This window comes from Atheta coriaria, unplaced genomic scaffold (assembly GCF_025399875.1).
Source record: "Atheta coriaria isolate IRGN ID8LTWV9N9 unplaced genomic scaffold, Caltech_Dcor_3.1 hic_scaffold_3_pilon, whole genome shotgun sequence".
In the NCBI taxonomy this organism is placed as follows: Eukaryota; Metazoa; Arthropoda; class Insecta; order Coleoptera; family Staphylinidae; genus Dalotia; species Dalotia coriaria.
Genome location: NW_027045445.1, coordinates 6,593,092 through 6,606,366, shown reverse-complemented (window position 1 = coordinate 6,606,366; position 13,275 = coordinate 6,593,092). Strand labels below are relative to the sequence as shown.

At 44.3% G+C, this 13,275-nt stretch overlaps 5 protein-coding genes across 10 annotated transcripts; 3 read left to right on the top strand and 2 right to left on the bottom strand.

The window, feature by feature from the left end:
• Positions 1–3,081: 3,081 nt before the first annotated feature.
• On the top strand, positions 3,082–4,771 carry Xbp1 (X box binding protein 1). 3 transcript variants are annotated; one of them, XM_065317248.1, is made up of 5 exons: positions 3,082–3,242; positions 3,302–3,427; positions 3,485–3,997; positions 4,054–4,092; positions 4,214–4,771. In XM_065317248.1, the coding sequence occupies exons 1-5, from the start codon at positions 3,229–3,231 to the stop codon at positions 4,299–4,301; spliced, it is 780 nt and encodes a 259-aa protein (XP_065173320.1). In that variant the 5' UTR covers positions 3,082–3,228; the 3' UTR covers positions 4,302–4,771. The 3 variants fall into 3 exon arrangements, with proteins under 3 accessions (XP_065173320.1, XP_065173319.1, XP_065173321.1); XM_065317247.1 differs by having other exon boundaries at positions 3,082–3,427; XM_065317249.1 differs by lacking the exon at positions 4,054–4,092 and having other exon boundaries at positions 3,082–3,427.
• Positions 4,772–4,920: 149 nt separating this feature from the next.
• Positions 4,921–6,918, top strand: LOC135803579 (uncharacterized). 3 transcript variants are annotated; one of them, XM_065317240.1, is made up of 3 exons: positions 4,921–5,542; positions 5,739–6,088; positions 6,148–6,918. In XM_065317240.1, exons 2-3 carry the CDS (start codon positions 5,741–5,743, stop codon positions 6,805–6,807), a joined length of 1,008 nt encoding a protein of 335 aa, XP_065173312.1. In that variant the 5' UTR covers positions 4,921–5,542; positions 5,739–5,740; the 3' UTR covers positions 6,808–6,918. The 3 variants fall into 3 exon arrangements, with proteins under 3 accessions (XP_065173312.1, XP_065173311.1, XP_065173310.1); XM_065317239.1 differs by having other exon boundaries at positions 5,727–6,088; XM_065317238.1 differs by having other exon boundaries at positions 5,717–6,088.
• On the bottom strand, positions 6,901–9,301 carry LOC135803571 (uncharacterized). The gene is made up of 6 exons (XM_065317227.1): positions 9,155–9,301; positions 8,841–9,102; positions 8,633–8,782; positions 8,450–8,578; positions 8,317–8,386; positions 6,901–8,260 (listed from the first exon to the last, which is right to left on the bottom strand). Exons 2-6 carry the CDS (start codon positions 9,090–9,092, stop codon positions 7,047–7,049), a joined length of 1,815 nt encoding a protein of 604 aa, XP_065173299.1. The 5' UTR covers positions 9,093–9,102; positions 9,155–9,301; the 3' UTR covers positions 6,901–7,046.
• A 127-nt stretch (positions 9,302–9,428) lies between these two features.
• LOC135803591 (tigger transposable element-derived protein 4-like) lies at positions 9,429–10,962 on the bottom strand. 2 transcript variants are annotated; one of them, XM_065317253.1, is made up of 2 exons: positions 10,261–10,962; positions 9,429–10,201 (listed from the first exon to the last, which is right to left on the bottom strand). In XM_065317253.1, the coding sequence occupies exon 2, from the start codon at positions 10,195–10,197 to the stop codon at positions 9,547–9,549; it is 651 nt and encodes a 216-aa protein (XP_065173325.1). In that variant the 5' UTR covers positions 10,198–10,201; positions 10,261–10,962; the 3' UTR covers positions 9,429–9,546. The 2 variants fall into 2 exon arrangements, with proteins under 2 accessions (XP_065173325.1, XP_065173324.1); XM_065317252.1 differs by having other exon boundaries at positions 9,429–10,210; positions 10,261–10,953.
• Positions 10,963–11,743: 781 nt separating this feature from the next.
• On the top strand, positions 11,744–13,266 carry yellow-c (L-dopachrome tautomerase yellow-c). Its single transcript, XM_065317232.1, has 3 exons — positions 11,744–12,067; positions 12,120–12,801; positions 12,860–13,266. Exons 1-3 carry the CDS (start codon positions 11,856–11,858, stop codon positions 13,193–13,195), a joined length of 1,230 nt encoding a protein of 409 aa, XP_065173304.1. The 5' UTR covers positions 11,744–11,855; the 3' UTR covers positions 13,196–13,266.
• Positions 13,267–13,275: the final 9 nt, after the last annotated feature.

Sequence of the window (13,275 nt, the reverse complement as noted above, 5' to 3'; positions counted from 1 at the left end):
TTCACGCAAAAACTACTTAACCGATCATCATGAAAATTTGTACACATATTCTTAGTGGTCCCCGAATGGTTATAGGCTACTTTTTATTTAATAAAAAAATTATTTTTGAAATAAAATAAAGAAATAGTTTAGCCAATAATACCTCTGCATCTGGCTATTTGACTACTTTAACGCCATCTAGCATTCCAGCAATGAAGCTCAAACCTAAGTACTATAGTACCATCACACTGTATTATCACACTGTATTACCGACAGCTACGTCAACATCAAATCCAATTGACTACACTATGGAGACTGTACACTATACTTCCATAGACTATACTTTCAGCCATTTTAAACTTCCCGCCATTCTACTTCATTGTTACTTCTTCTGTGACTACAGACGCGTACGGAAGCAACTTCATTATTTTAGATATTCGCGAGCGAAGCCAAGGGTTAAAGCTAGTAGTCTATAATTTTAAGTTATGCAACTCAATTTACAGCTTATAATAGCTTAGAAATAGATTTTAAAACAAAAAATTGTAGAAATTTGAAGAAATATTTGTGAAATTTACAATTTTAAACTAAAAATCAAGTTTTATGGTTTTTTCCGCCATTTTAATAGCTCAGAAATTAATCCAAGTATTCCTGATATATTACCCTAACGCCCTCTATTGTTTTTTTGTAATTTAAGCTGAATTAGATATTCGCGAGCGAAGCCGCGGGTTAAAGCTAGTAAACAATTAAAAGAAAATAATTGCTTCGGACACATTGTATGATATTATACTAAACAATAGTCTCGGTTTGGTTTTGGTTCTGCTTTTAGATAATCTATAATATGAATAAAGAGAAACAAAAGAAAATCGCGCAAACAATACATCAGTGGATGGGACAGGACTTTAGTTTGATTTTTTCAAAATCAAAAAACCTATAAATTACCTCTTTGCACTTTTCAGTTTTGAGGCGAAAAAAGGGCTGACAATAGCCCATCTTGTAGAAGTCTTCAAGGGGTCAAGAATCTGCCGTCCTTTCCCTTCTAAGCCTTTTAGTTCAGGAGTTTATTAGCGTTTAAAATTTTATTTTTGATTTCGCGGGAAAAATGATCTTCGGCCAAGAGCTAACTTAAAAAGTTCAGCCCTGTTCTTCAGAAAAATTTTAACTGAAAAGTTCGGCCCTGTTCTTCGACCCAAAGATTTTTAATACAAAGTTCGGCCCCTGTTCTTCGGCCAAAATAGTTTACCTTAAAAGTTCGACCCTGTTCTTCAGACAAAAATGTATAAATTATTTCAAGTTTTGCAGGAACCGAAAATAAAAAATTTGTCCCCACGACCCAAAATTAAAAGAAACGTAAAAATAACCATTTTGAAGGGCATTTTAGGGTACTTCAGAATGTTTATGGATTAAAATGGCATGCATTGTGTGACGTCTCTTATAACTATAAAATGGCGGTGAAAAACTCAAAAAGTGTATTAGTTTGCGAGATACAGGGTGTTTTCCACAGCATGTTTTCAAAATTTCCAAAAGGCCGATGTTTGAAGAAGGGGCATTTTGGGGCTTACTTCAGAATGTTTGCTTAGTTAAAATGGGATGTATTGTAGAGCGTCTCTAAAACTATAAAATGGCGGTGAAAAAACTCCTTGGAAAAATTAATAATACCATTTGCGAGATACAGGGTGTTTTCCACAGCATGTTTCAAAATTTCCAATAAAGGCCGATGTTTGAAGGGCATTTAGGGCACTTCAATTTTAGCGGACTAAAATGAGATGTGTTGTGTAGAGGCACGTCTCTTAAACTAAATAGCGGTGAAAACTCGGAAAAGTGTAATAGTTTGCGAGATACAGGGTGTTTTTCCACAGCATGTTTTCAAGTTTCCAAAGAAAAGCCGATGTTTGAAGGGCATTTTAAGGGCACTTCCAAGGATATTTAAGCGCATTAAAATAAGCATGTATTGTGTAGAGTCTCTAAAACTATAAAAAATTTATTTAGATTTCCGCTTTAACGAATGTATGTTATAGATATTGATCAAGTAGAATATTCTGCGGTTTTCGTATACTCTGTTAGTTTAGGGTATTGCAGATTGAATGAAATGGGCAAAAAATTAAAAAGGTCACTTTTTAGCACTTTTAGTCACGCCTTTTTTTCGACCCTTTACTCTAGGAAATATATATATTTTAAATTTTTATCTGTTTTAAAGTTTTCCAATTCTCTATAATCAGCGTTAGTTGGTTGCTCTAGGCTTTTAGTTTAAGAATGCGTTTCAAAAGTAGTCGAAAAAAAGTATCAAGCACCCCTTGTGATTTTTTCTTAAGTAAAAATTTTATTTTTCAGATTTCCACTTTAACTGTGTATGTTATAGATATTAGTCCGTAGAATATTCAATTCTACTACGTTTCCTACGACCTTCAACTCTATACAATGAAAAACTATTACTACGAAAGCATATTGCTCAAGTATCACGTGCAAATCTCATCAAATACATATGTACAAAAGTAATTAAAATGAAACAAACTACACTTGGCTATATCAATTTGCGGAAAGAGCGCAGAGACCGTCAGATCAGAAAGTCGTCATGGAAACTGCTGGGTGACCCATCAACAGGAAACAAAAACATTGCTATTAAATTATCGCACAAAATTATATTTAGGTATGAATTTTGTTTTGACCGATGATTAAAGATTTTCATGAAATTTTCACAGATGCACAACGTGCGTAACTAAGGCAGTACGAAAGAAGAGCGAGAGGTGTCAAACATCAAAACGGAAGATGGTAAGTTGTGAATGACAGTGGCGCCCTCTAACTTGAATTATAGATTCAAAATGACAAATCAGTTTGAATTCCTTTACATTTCAAAATACGTACTTATGTTTACACGTAATCTTATTATTTAAATTCAAAAATTATAATTCATAATATGAAAATAAATGGAAGTAAAAATGTATTAGTACTCAGTGCATACTTCAATTCTATGCTCTTTCCAGAAGTAATGGCCAGATGTAGGGCGCGTTCACTCGACTATTCAATACGCCAATCAATGCAAACAAAACAATTGCGTGGCGCTCCATAATACATTAGTCAGCAAGTACCGTCAGCCGTACTTAGCCAATGTTCTGCAGTCATAGTACTCCCGTATTGCGTCAGATCGTCGGACGTCTTACGCCAAGCACCAACAGATGAAGAATTAATATTGTGCTCGTTCGAAATTTAGACCGAAGGCACAGTCGACCTGTTGCAGTAGTGCTGGCTGGCATCATGTGCATTGAACTGTAAGATTAATTAATCAGATCGCAATGAATTCCGATTCTAACATACTACGGCATATAAGTGAAAACGAGCATCGACATTTTATCGTCTTGGAAGAAAACACGGAAGACGCGTATATGGACTCTCTTGTAAAGCCTCGAAAGAGGCGCTTGGATCATCTTACATGGGAGGAAAAGATACAACGGAAGTAAGTGAGTTTACAATACGTTGCGAATATTGTTACTGATTGATTTATCACCGTTAGGAAGCTGAAAAATCGTGTTGCAGCGCAAACATCGAGGGACAGAAAGAAGGCCAAAATGGATCTTCTGGAGGAAAGTTTTGATAAACTAATGGCCCAAAATAAGCGTGTGCTGGCTGAATGCGAAAACCTGAAAAAGTTAAATGAGACTTTGAGAAATGAGAACATGGAGTTGCGGCAATCACTGCGTCAATCGACCTGCCCGAATTGCGACAGTTGCAGCCACCATCATCAAAACCGACGCGTCGAATGTGACGGCCACCTGAGCGGATCTGCAGCATCCGAATTTCTCCTTCAGCAGCAAGGAGTGGCCCCTCACTCGGCGGCGGCTTTGATGAGTTGGAGCAGCAGCAGCCTCATAGCATTGAAGATACTTCTGGCATGCCTTCTCTGCAAGACCTCCTCGACGAGCTCAACAAAGATGTCGATATTGGCAGCTTGGATGAGCTCACAGCAAGCCTCCTTGCTGACATCACCAACAACTTTGATGCAGTGGGTGAAGATGTTAAATCTCAAGTAAGTGTCACTTCTATCTGTAGCAAATGACTAAAAAGAGTTTGCTGGGTTTCTAGCTGGCACCAATTTGAGTTTGTCATCATGAAACGTTTGAGGTGCGCATTTGTATGTCGCGTGTTTGTCAAACACATGACCAATGCTCATGTTGGTCGAGCATTGCTGGCAGCGCACTCGAATCGAAACGCACTAATATTCGCCGCATTTGCATTTGTTTAGGACACAACTCGTGAATCCGGTGATCCTGGACAAGTGGTGGGGCCGCCATCAGAACAACTGGAACCCCCTGGAAATGGCAAGAGCGTAAGCGCCATCGCCTCACCATTTCCACTCTTGCACCACGATTATAGTTGCAAACCAGCGGTGCGGGGCTGTACGAAAAAAGTGAAAACAATCAAGCCGAAGCGGCGGATTGCCCCTTCTCCTCAACCTGCGGCTTCACTCTGCGGATTCTACGATGAGGCCGAGAATTGCATCACCATCATAGTGGACGGCGAGCAGGACCTGAGCCAGAGTGTCGCACAATTGCAGGAGCAACTACTCCCCGACAGCACAACGGTCGTCGATACCACATTGCTAAGCGCGCCGGACATTTCCTCAAGCGCTTCCGACGGCGGGTACGAATCGCTGGGGTCACCCAGCAGTTTCCATGACGACTTCTTCGATTCGACGGTCTCTGCGCTCTTTCCGCAATTGATATAGCTGCGAAGTTTGTTTCATTTAATTACTTTTGTACATATGAATTTGATGTGAGATTATAATCGTGCCTGCAAGATATTCGAGCAATTTGTTTCGTAGCAATGTTTTTCTCAGCACATGGCGAGAGGTTGAAGGTCGCAGGGAAACGTGACGACCCGGGCGAGGAGCACCGCCCCCTCCGCACGCATCGACGCCCACGTCTCACGTCCAACCCGATCGTAATTATTACTCATCGTGCGGGACGATGCTTATCGCCTTACGCTGGACAATTCTTCTTCTCATTCGTGTGTGAGTGAGAGAATGGAAAATCGTATCGTGCGTGAGGCTCCAAAAAAGTTAAGAGTACTTAAAAGAGACGAAAAAGCTGTGAAATGTATCGGCACGCAATCTTTACAAGCACGCGTATGACTCAATACGAGTACAAGTCTCTGTGGGAACCAATCCACCCACGACGCCCTGCATAAAGCTGCTTCAAATTATAGCACAATTTCTCAGGTCTAATAAACTTGGCGAATTCAAACTTGATGATTAATTCGCCCTGATTGGGGGGTTGCTACTTATAAGATATAATTGATGATTGATCGATAGATAGGACTGTGCGGCGTGCGAGCGGCGAGGGGCGTGTGTTGACCGTTGTTCATGAATTCTTCAATCGGACAGCATCTGTTCGATGGGAAAATTGTGCGCCTGCGAGAAAGCAGTTTAGTTCGCGCGCGAACACAACTCACGCAAGACGTCCGCGCGTTCGGTCACCGGCAACGCTCGCGTGTCCGTTTCAAGTGTACAATATTGGTGCATCACCGATAATCACATTTGTGCAAACAACGTCCATTGATAGATTCAATGCAGGTAATGATGAATTCCAATAACTTTTAAAAATTGCAAGTTATGCGCTGAATATGAATGAAGAGAACCGTTTGTCGTTACCATTCGATAAACGTATGCAAATCTTCAACCAGTAGTAATTACTTGCAATTCATGTACAGTTAAGTTATCGCTGCATGGCAATTAGAGTTTAGTTAGAGTTTTCTAGTGCAACTTGCAGAAATGGGCCAGAAACTATCGTCCCAACCGAATGCCCCCCTCGTTTGGATACTGCGCGGTCAGCCGAAGATGCACCCCAATCCCGAGCAACCAATTAAATTTCAATTCAAGTCACGCAGAAAATCCACTTCGTATCCAAGCCCAACGCCTGTCGATTGTGACGACAACCTTAGGCCTACTAAGCGCACAATTTCCACTTCTTTCCTGGATACTGTGGATGATTGTAAGCCGCACGCCCGTCCCGGTAAAAGATCCAGCCACAGTTTCGGCCTTATCGCCCTCAATACAAGCTCGGAAAAATTCGATACCCTCGGATACGATGTGGAGGATATTAATCAATTTTTGACCAAGGTTTGTTACACTATCAACCAAGTGTTGATTAGAATTTGATTCGAATTTCATCCCTGTAGGCGTCACTGGAGAGGCCCGCAAACATACCGGTGGTGTTGTCCGTGCCCACCGTGCTTTACCAGACACGCGTCGGTGGTTATCAAGTCGAGATCGCCCTGCCCCTAGGCATGGTCCTAAACGCAGTCTTCCGCAATCAACATTGGCTGTACGCGCAGACACCGCACGGTGAGGAAGGATACATCGCATACATAGCCTGCATTCCGTTGGGCATCGTTCCCTCAGCAGACGACGCCCTGTCACCCTGCTGGGCCACATTGACAGATGTCTTCCCGCGGCCCTCCGGTAACCTGACCGATGCGGACAAAGTCAGCACGTGTAGCGAGGGCAGGCGGCGTAAAACTGGTGTACATCTCAGACGACGAAGACGGGTCGGCGGTACCAAGGGGGCCACGATCACCACCAGCACCGCATGGGGGGAGAACAATGTAGATCAACTGTATCTTCGCGCCGCTTCCACAAATAACGGTGAGGTGTGCCGGCACACTTTGCTCGTGGTCGACGAGGATTATGCGGAGAAAGGCAGCAACACATTGAGCGTAAGAAAAGGGGATGTCGTGACCCTGTTGAGTACCCACCTGCGTGGCTGGTTCTGGGTGAGGCGCACCGAAGGCGAGGAAGGGTATATTCCGGCTGCTGTTGCCGGCTACGGTTATGTATAATACACTGCGTGTATTCGTAGAAAATGTATCGTATTCTTGTGCCCATGATCCCTATGAAAACTAGCAGAACGCAGTGCTAAGTAAATTAATTAATAAAAGTATACAAAGTTAGTTTATTTAACGTGGACATAATTTGATTGGTCAAAGTTTCGAAAGGAGGCGTTGTCGCAGTCCAGTCGCAGGTGGTGTCGCAAATCGGACCAGCCATTTACTTAATTTTAGCGTGACCAGGGTGTGTATTAGAGTTTCTTAATGCCCATTACCTTTTGTGGAAGTTTGCTAAATGATACTACATTGGTGCGTCCGCCCGGGGAAGACTTATGATTTTGCTGAGTGCTTAAATTTTCCTTACCACCCAAACTAAAGCACCGCCTCAACACTGGCTTCGTACTGGCTTCGGCTGCATGCGGAGTCAAATTGGTAGATGATTTCCCCCGCGTCAGTGTCTTTTCGCACCTGGTTGGCGGGGTACCGTACTTTTCTCGCGCCGACACACGTATGCTTTTGCCAGGACGACCTGCCGGTGTGCCTGGCTGTGGTTGTTTTCGTCTATCCGCTAATCCGCCGAGCTCTTCTGGAGTCGAACGAGCCATTGGAGTGAAATTGGCCCTGGGGGTGCGTCGCGTAGGCAACGTACGGTTGGAAGCAACGCAGTCCATTGTTAAGGACGTGTTCAGTGAGGTAAGCGGCACCACTGCCTTCAAAGGTCCTCGCTTTAGATCCTGCGGCTCCGATTTTTTTGGCTTGAGTTTTACGCGCATAGATCCCGTGGAAGAAGCCTTCGATTCGTTATTCACGGTACTCCCATCGCTAGATACCGCAGCTGCTGTCGTGTTGACTTTGCCCCACAACTGTCGCATATGCATGGTCTGTTGTTTCAGCTTGTTGGACGGTTGTTTATCGGGGAGGCCCGCATCGTCCTTATGCGAGAATGTAATTGAGAGACGTTTCGGCACATCCCCTTTCGAAAAAGACAAATCCAATGCATGTGCGCTCTCTGAACTGTGTGCGTTTATACTTAAATCAAGAGCAACATGGCAGGCACGCAACTCCTTCTCGTTTTCAGTAGATGAATGACCAGAGTCCTCCTCGTCTACACTGCTTAACGGCTGCTGCAGCGCATCTTGCGATTCATTCAAATCCGATATTTGCTTGATGGCGTTCTGCATGATTTCACTCAGTCGTGGATTATCCTCCAACTGTCTAGCAAGGAAGGATAAATGTTCCAGTAGATCGGAGCGATTATTAATTTGACGAGCCGTATCCGATATGATAGCCGGTAAATCGTGGTCTGGATTTCCTGAATTATCAACTGCGGCTGGAGGCAACATAAGGTCGACTTGTTTGTAAACACTTTCGGTGTCCACTTTCTTGTCGGATTGGTTCAGAGAGTCGCCGTCCTCGACAAAGTCGGGTTGAGGTGTTCTATCCAGAATAGAACCTCCTTCTTGAGCTGTTGATAAAATAAATTGAACAAATTTTTCACTCAAATAACAATATAATGCTCACAGATATCCAGAATTGAATTGTCTGCTAATTTGGATGCTAGAAAATTTGCCTCCACATACACAGAGTAATTCTAAAAGAAAGAAAAAAACGCACTTAAAATTGGAATCAAATAAAATTACGTAACTTGCTTCACCTCCTCATCAGTTATATCTGCCAAATCAGGTTGGAAATCTCCATTTTCTATTGCTTCACAATCCTTTTGAAACTTTTGTAAAAGATTTTCTGCTTTAATTTTGGGTTGTGTGGGACTCTTCAACCAACACTAAAATATGTTTTAAAATTATATAAATAACTTTATCTATGTAATTGTATATACCTCAAGTTCAGCTTGTGATTCTACATGTGGTAGTAAAATATTTTTACATTGAGGAAGTATGCCCAATGATTCCCTTCCATCATACAATAAAGATGGCCTTCCACTATTGATGAATGGATCAAAGAAACTACTTGAGCTTGTATTGAATGGCTAAAAAGCAATGATTAATTAATATAGTTATGTGACACAAGTGAAACTAGTTACATACATCAGAAGTATTATACTCAAATTGATGGCTCGTTTTGTTGCCCAGTAGCAATTTAAATTGTGGTAAGATTCCCAGAGACTCTCTTCCATCATCAAATAGCAATGGTCTTCCTTGCAGAAGAGCTGACCTATGACACCCATCAAATTCAGCAGCAGGTGGAGTTGGTTTAGCTTTTGGAGCTTCAGGAATGCGGAACTCGTCCGAGGCGTTTAGATTGATTAAAATATCACAGGGTACTTCGTTATCACTCATCGTGTTTAATCTAGCAACTCTCTTTAGCAGGTTAAGTAAGAAATTGCCTGTTTCTTTCTCACCTCAGTGGCTTTCTGAAGTTCCGAGGAGGTATTTCAAGGCCCTTATTAAATTTAATTACTTGTCAAGTCTTAACTTATATCACGAGAAAAGAAACCAAACGAGTGAAAAATAACGGTCCAATCTTGCGAACAGAAAAAAACAGAAGTGTCACAGAAAGCCGGCCATGCCATCACTGTCAATTCAAAAATCGTCACTGGTCGTGCAAGTTCGCGTAAATTACGTGTACAACATGTTGCCTATATAACGGTACGCACTTCGATTATCCTGGCCAGATTCCTTATAAGCAATACATAGTATATTATTTAATTAATTTGACATTTGTACATAGTATAGTTATGTAATTACGCATAGTTAGAAAACAAGCATTTCGATTGCACAGAAGCAGACGTAGTCACGCATTGCCGCTGTACTTCTGATAGTAGCGCCCCGTGGGACTGAGATCCAGTGGCATCCACTCGTCCTCTTCAGCATCTTCTTCGTCATCATCATCCTCTTCATCATCCTCATCCTCATCGTCCTCGTTTTTCCGCGACATATCAAATGCGTCACTGAAACGCAGCGTCCGGAGTGCATCAACTTGATCCGCGCGCTCCGCACGCTCTACGGTGACGCCACGCACGCTGGCATAGGCGATATTGTGACGAAACTTGAAGCGCCCCAGCCAGCCATTATTGCAGGTGAAATTGTCATGGCCGAGACATTTGGCGATCTTCTCCGCATGCAACTTCAACGTGGGTCCATTGATGGGCACACCAGCAGTGCTCTGCGTCGTGAACCAGTCGTAGAGCGCCTGATCCAAGTCGGCCAGCTCACATTTGCGCAACTTCTTCGTCGAGGTGTGCGTATCGGTGAGCGCGGCGATGATATTCCCGCGATTTTTCCACAACGTCGAAACGGTGGAAGACTTGAGATTGTATTTTTGGCACACTGCTTTGTTTTTCTCACCGCGCAGCAGTTCATGAATGACGTCGATTTTTTCGCTGATCGACAAGCAGCGTCGTTTCTTCTTCACTTTGATCGCAGATTTATTATCCTGCGACATTATTCTAAAAAATCTAATAAGCACATTAAAATGCAACAGCAAACAAAAGTGCGTTGGACTTACATGCGATGTGCTGTTGCGGGACTTGCACCCCCTTATCGACTCGGCGGTCGCGCAAGTCGCACAGGGCGAAAGCGGCGTTCGTTCATTCGTGTGGCGCAACGCGATAAGTGTGAGTTTTTCTGGTTTAGCTGCAGCAGGAGTGCGTGCAGGAAGAAAAAGAAGAAGTAAAAGAAGAAGCGCGCGGGACGATGCGTCGCGCGCCGACGTCTTGCTCGTTATAAGCGTGAAATTAAGTTTCGCATGCAATGCGCAGTATTATTGACCGGGTGGTCGTCGAGAGGCAAAGAGGCAGGAGAGGCAGAACCGGGAACGACGCCGCGTGCCGCGTGCACTCGTTCGTTCGCTCTCTCCACGTGTGTGCGAACTGCGCCAGCCGATAATACCGCACGTGAGCGAAAATCGTCCTGCTCGCCACGTTGGGCCAGTGGCAAGGCAAACAATCATGGGGGTGGAACAGGATCGCACAAGGCAGCGCTGGGTAGGCGTGGGTGGGTAAGCCTGAACGGTATGCAATAGGGTGTGGGTGTGGGTATATTGCGACTTTTGCCACTGGCTGTAGATGCAGGGAACGTTATTTGGCACTTACACACCGGTGGCACATTGGGCGTGCGGCGGCCGACACGTCGAACGTCGCACAAGAGGGACGAGAGGAGGCACGGAATGTCCATGAACTCATCGACGCTGCAGGCTGCTGCCTGCTCGCTGCTAGCTGGCTGTGGCCCGAAACCGCTCGAGAAGGGTCGAGGGTAACGACCAGTTTATGTGCATTTTTTCAACGCAACGCACAAAACGACCAAAATGGATGACTATATCTATTCGTCCTCCTTTCACATCCGAATTACGCAATGAAAAGCCAAAATACGTCGGATGTATCACATTCAACCAGACGAAATCTTTGTTTTCTGCTGGCATTATTTCCTTTGTGATCATTTCAAGAACGTGCATATTTGCTATGGTTGGCACGATCAAGGTCATGTCGCGCACGATCGCACGAAGTGAGAGTAGGTATGTAACTGTGTTGCGCCTCGCAACTCGCTGGCTTATTTTCAATAAACATTTTGCTTCGATTATGTAATGACCATTGTACGTAATTCGTCGTGCAGGTGCATCACCCGCTTCACAGCGTGCGCAACCTCGAAGATGTGAGTGGAATTATTGCATTAGATTCAAGATTAATTTCCACCTCGATTCAGTGCTTTCGAGCGCGTGCGATTATTTAAACAAAAGACTCTATAGGGGTCAAAGCCAAACATACACCAATTACAAGAATGCTTAATGAAGCAGGTCGACATAATAAACAGCATCAGGGTTGTAAAATGTATCGATTCGCGCGTTTTACAACTTTTCGAAACGCTTAAGTTTAAGTTTAAGTTTAAGTATTCTGGTAACCCGTTTATTACTGACTAATAACGATCATTATCGATCGTTTATCTGGGGATTTCTAATGTGCAGCCATTAGGTGCAAACAAAGCAAGCATTGGGCTGGCTGGTTGGTGGGAGTCGCTCTTCGGACACCCGTGTTTTCACGTTTATAATCACGGCTTCGCGGTGTTGGAGGACTAGTCGAGTAGTCAACCGTCGACCATCCGCTCGAGATGAATACGTTGTTGATCGTGGCGCTAACGCTCGGGCTTGCCTGGGCCCAAGCTGAACTCGAGGAGGTCTACGGGTGGAAGCAGATGGAATTCGCCTGGCCCGACGAGAAAACCAAGCAAGATGCGCTCCAATCGGGCGCCTACATTCCGGAAAACAATCTGCCTTTGGGAATTCAGAAATGGAAGAATAAGTTGTTTGTGACGGTTCCCAGGTAAGTCCTGCTTTATCCTGTGAAGTGTCCTTGTTAATGCCGGCCGTTTAAGATGGAAGGCGGGAGTTGCTGCGTCCTTGAACGTTCTCGACACGGATAAACCCAATAAAACGGCGGCATTGGTACCTTATCCTGATTGGACGGCGAACACATTACCGCCGGCGGGCGCCGAGAAAGTCCCCGACAACACCGTCGTTTCTGTATTTCGTACGCGCGTCGACGTTTGCGACCGCCTTTGGGTGATGGACACCGGCCTGGCCGACATTCTCGGCGAGCCAAGACAGATCACTAAACCCGCGCTGGTCATTTTCGACCTTAATACGGACAAGCTCATCCGACGCTACGAGTTTAAAGCCACCGACTTAAAGGAGGATTCTTTCTTTGCCAATGTCGTTGTTGATGTGACGCCCGACAGATGCGACAAGGCGTACGCATACGTGCCGGATTTAGGCGGGTACGGCGTGGTTGTCTACTCGTTGGCCGAGAACGACTCATGGCGCGTGACACACAACTTCTTCCACTTTGATCCGCTCAAGGGTGACCTCACCGTCGGCGGGGTCAATTTCCAGTGGACAGACGGCGTGTTTGGTCTTGCGCTTTCTGAACCAAAGGCAAATGGTCAACGTTTGATGTATTTCCATGCACTGGCAAGCACCAAGGAGTTCTCGGTGCCCACAGGCGTCCTGCAAAACAAAACATTGGCGACTGATCCACACAACTACTACATGTTCAAGGCAGGCGCAAATTTGAATACTCATTTAGCGCGCATATTAATTTGTTTACACGTTGTAGCTCGAGGGCGATCGCGGCCACAACACGCAGGCAACCTCCAGTGCATATGATGAGCGCACCAAGATTTTATTCCTGACACAACTGAATAAAGATGGTGCGGCTTGCTGGAACACGCAACGAGGACTCAGCCCCTCCAGCTTAGGGACCATTGCCAAGGACCCAGAGCGTCTAATCTTCACCAATGATATTATGCTCGCCGACGACTACGTTTACATGTTATCAGACAAAATGTCCCTCTTTCTATACAAGTCCCTGCAGCCGGACGAGGTCAATTACAGGATAATGCGCATCAAAGTGCAGGATGCGATTCGCGGCACTCCTTGCGCGGGCTATTGAACGCATCGAACATATTTTGTATTTGTAAATACGTATGTTAATTGAATATAGTTTAGAAAGTTGGCTTAGAATGCGAGTTA

Bases quoted from the DNA above. Each gene is read 5' to 3' on its own strand.
- Xbp1 (XM_065317247.1), top strand. From the start codon at position 3,267: ATGAATTCCGATTCTAACATACTACGGCATATAAGTGAAAACGAGCAT. The intron at 3,998-4,053 runs GTAAGTGTCACT...CTGGGTTTCTAG, and splicing joins GTGAAGATGTTAAATCTCAA to CTGGCACCAATTTGAGTTTG. The intron at 4,093-4,213 runs GTGCGCATTTGT...GCATTTGTTTAG, and splicing joins GTCATCATGAAACGTTTGAG to GACACAACTCGTGAATCCGG.
- LOC135803579 (XM_065317238.1), top strand. The intron at 6,089-6,147 runs GTTTGTTACACT...TCATCCCTGTAG, and splicing joins TTAATCAATTTTTGACCAAG to GCGTCACTGGAGAGGCCCGC.
- LOC135803571 (XM_065317227.1), bottom strand. From the start codon at position 9,092: ATGAGTGATAACGAAGTACCCTGTGATATTTTAATCAATCTAAACGCC. The intron at 8,783-8,840 runs GTATGTAACTAG...ATTGCTTTTTAG, and splicing joins TTGAGTATAATACTTCTGAT to CCATTCAATACAAGCTCAAG. The intron at 8,387-8,449 runs GTGAAGCAAGTT...TCTTTCTTTTAG, and splicing joins CAGATATAACTGATGAGGAG to AATTACTCTGTGTATGTGGA.
- LOC135803591 (XM_065317253.1), bottom strand. From the start codon at position 10,197: ATGTCGCAGGATAATAAATCTGCGATCAAAGTGAAGAAGAAACGACGC.
- yellow-c (XM_065317232.1), top strand. From the start codon at position 11,856: ATGAATACGTTGTTGATCGTGGCGCTAACGCTCGGGCTTGCCTGGGCC. The intron at 12,068-12,119 runs GTAAGTCCTGCT...CGGCCGTTTAAG, and splicing joins TTGTTTGTGACGGTTCCCAG to ATGGAAGGCGGGAGTTGCTG. The intron at 12,802-12,859 runs GCAGGCGCAAAT...TACACGTTGTAG, and splicing joins ACAACTACTACATGTTCAAG to CTCGAGGGCGATCGCGGCCA.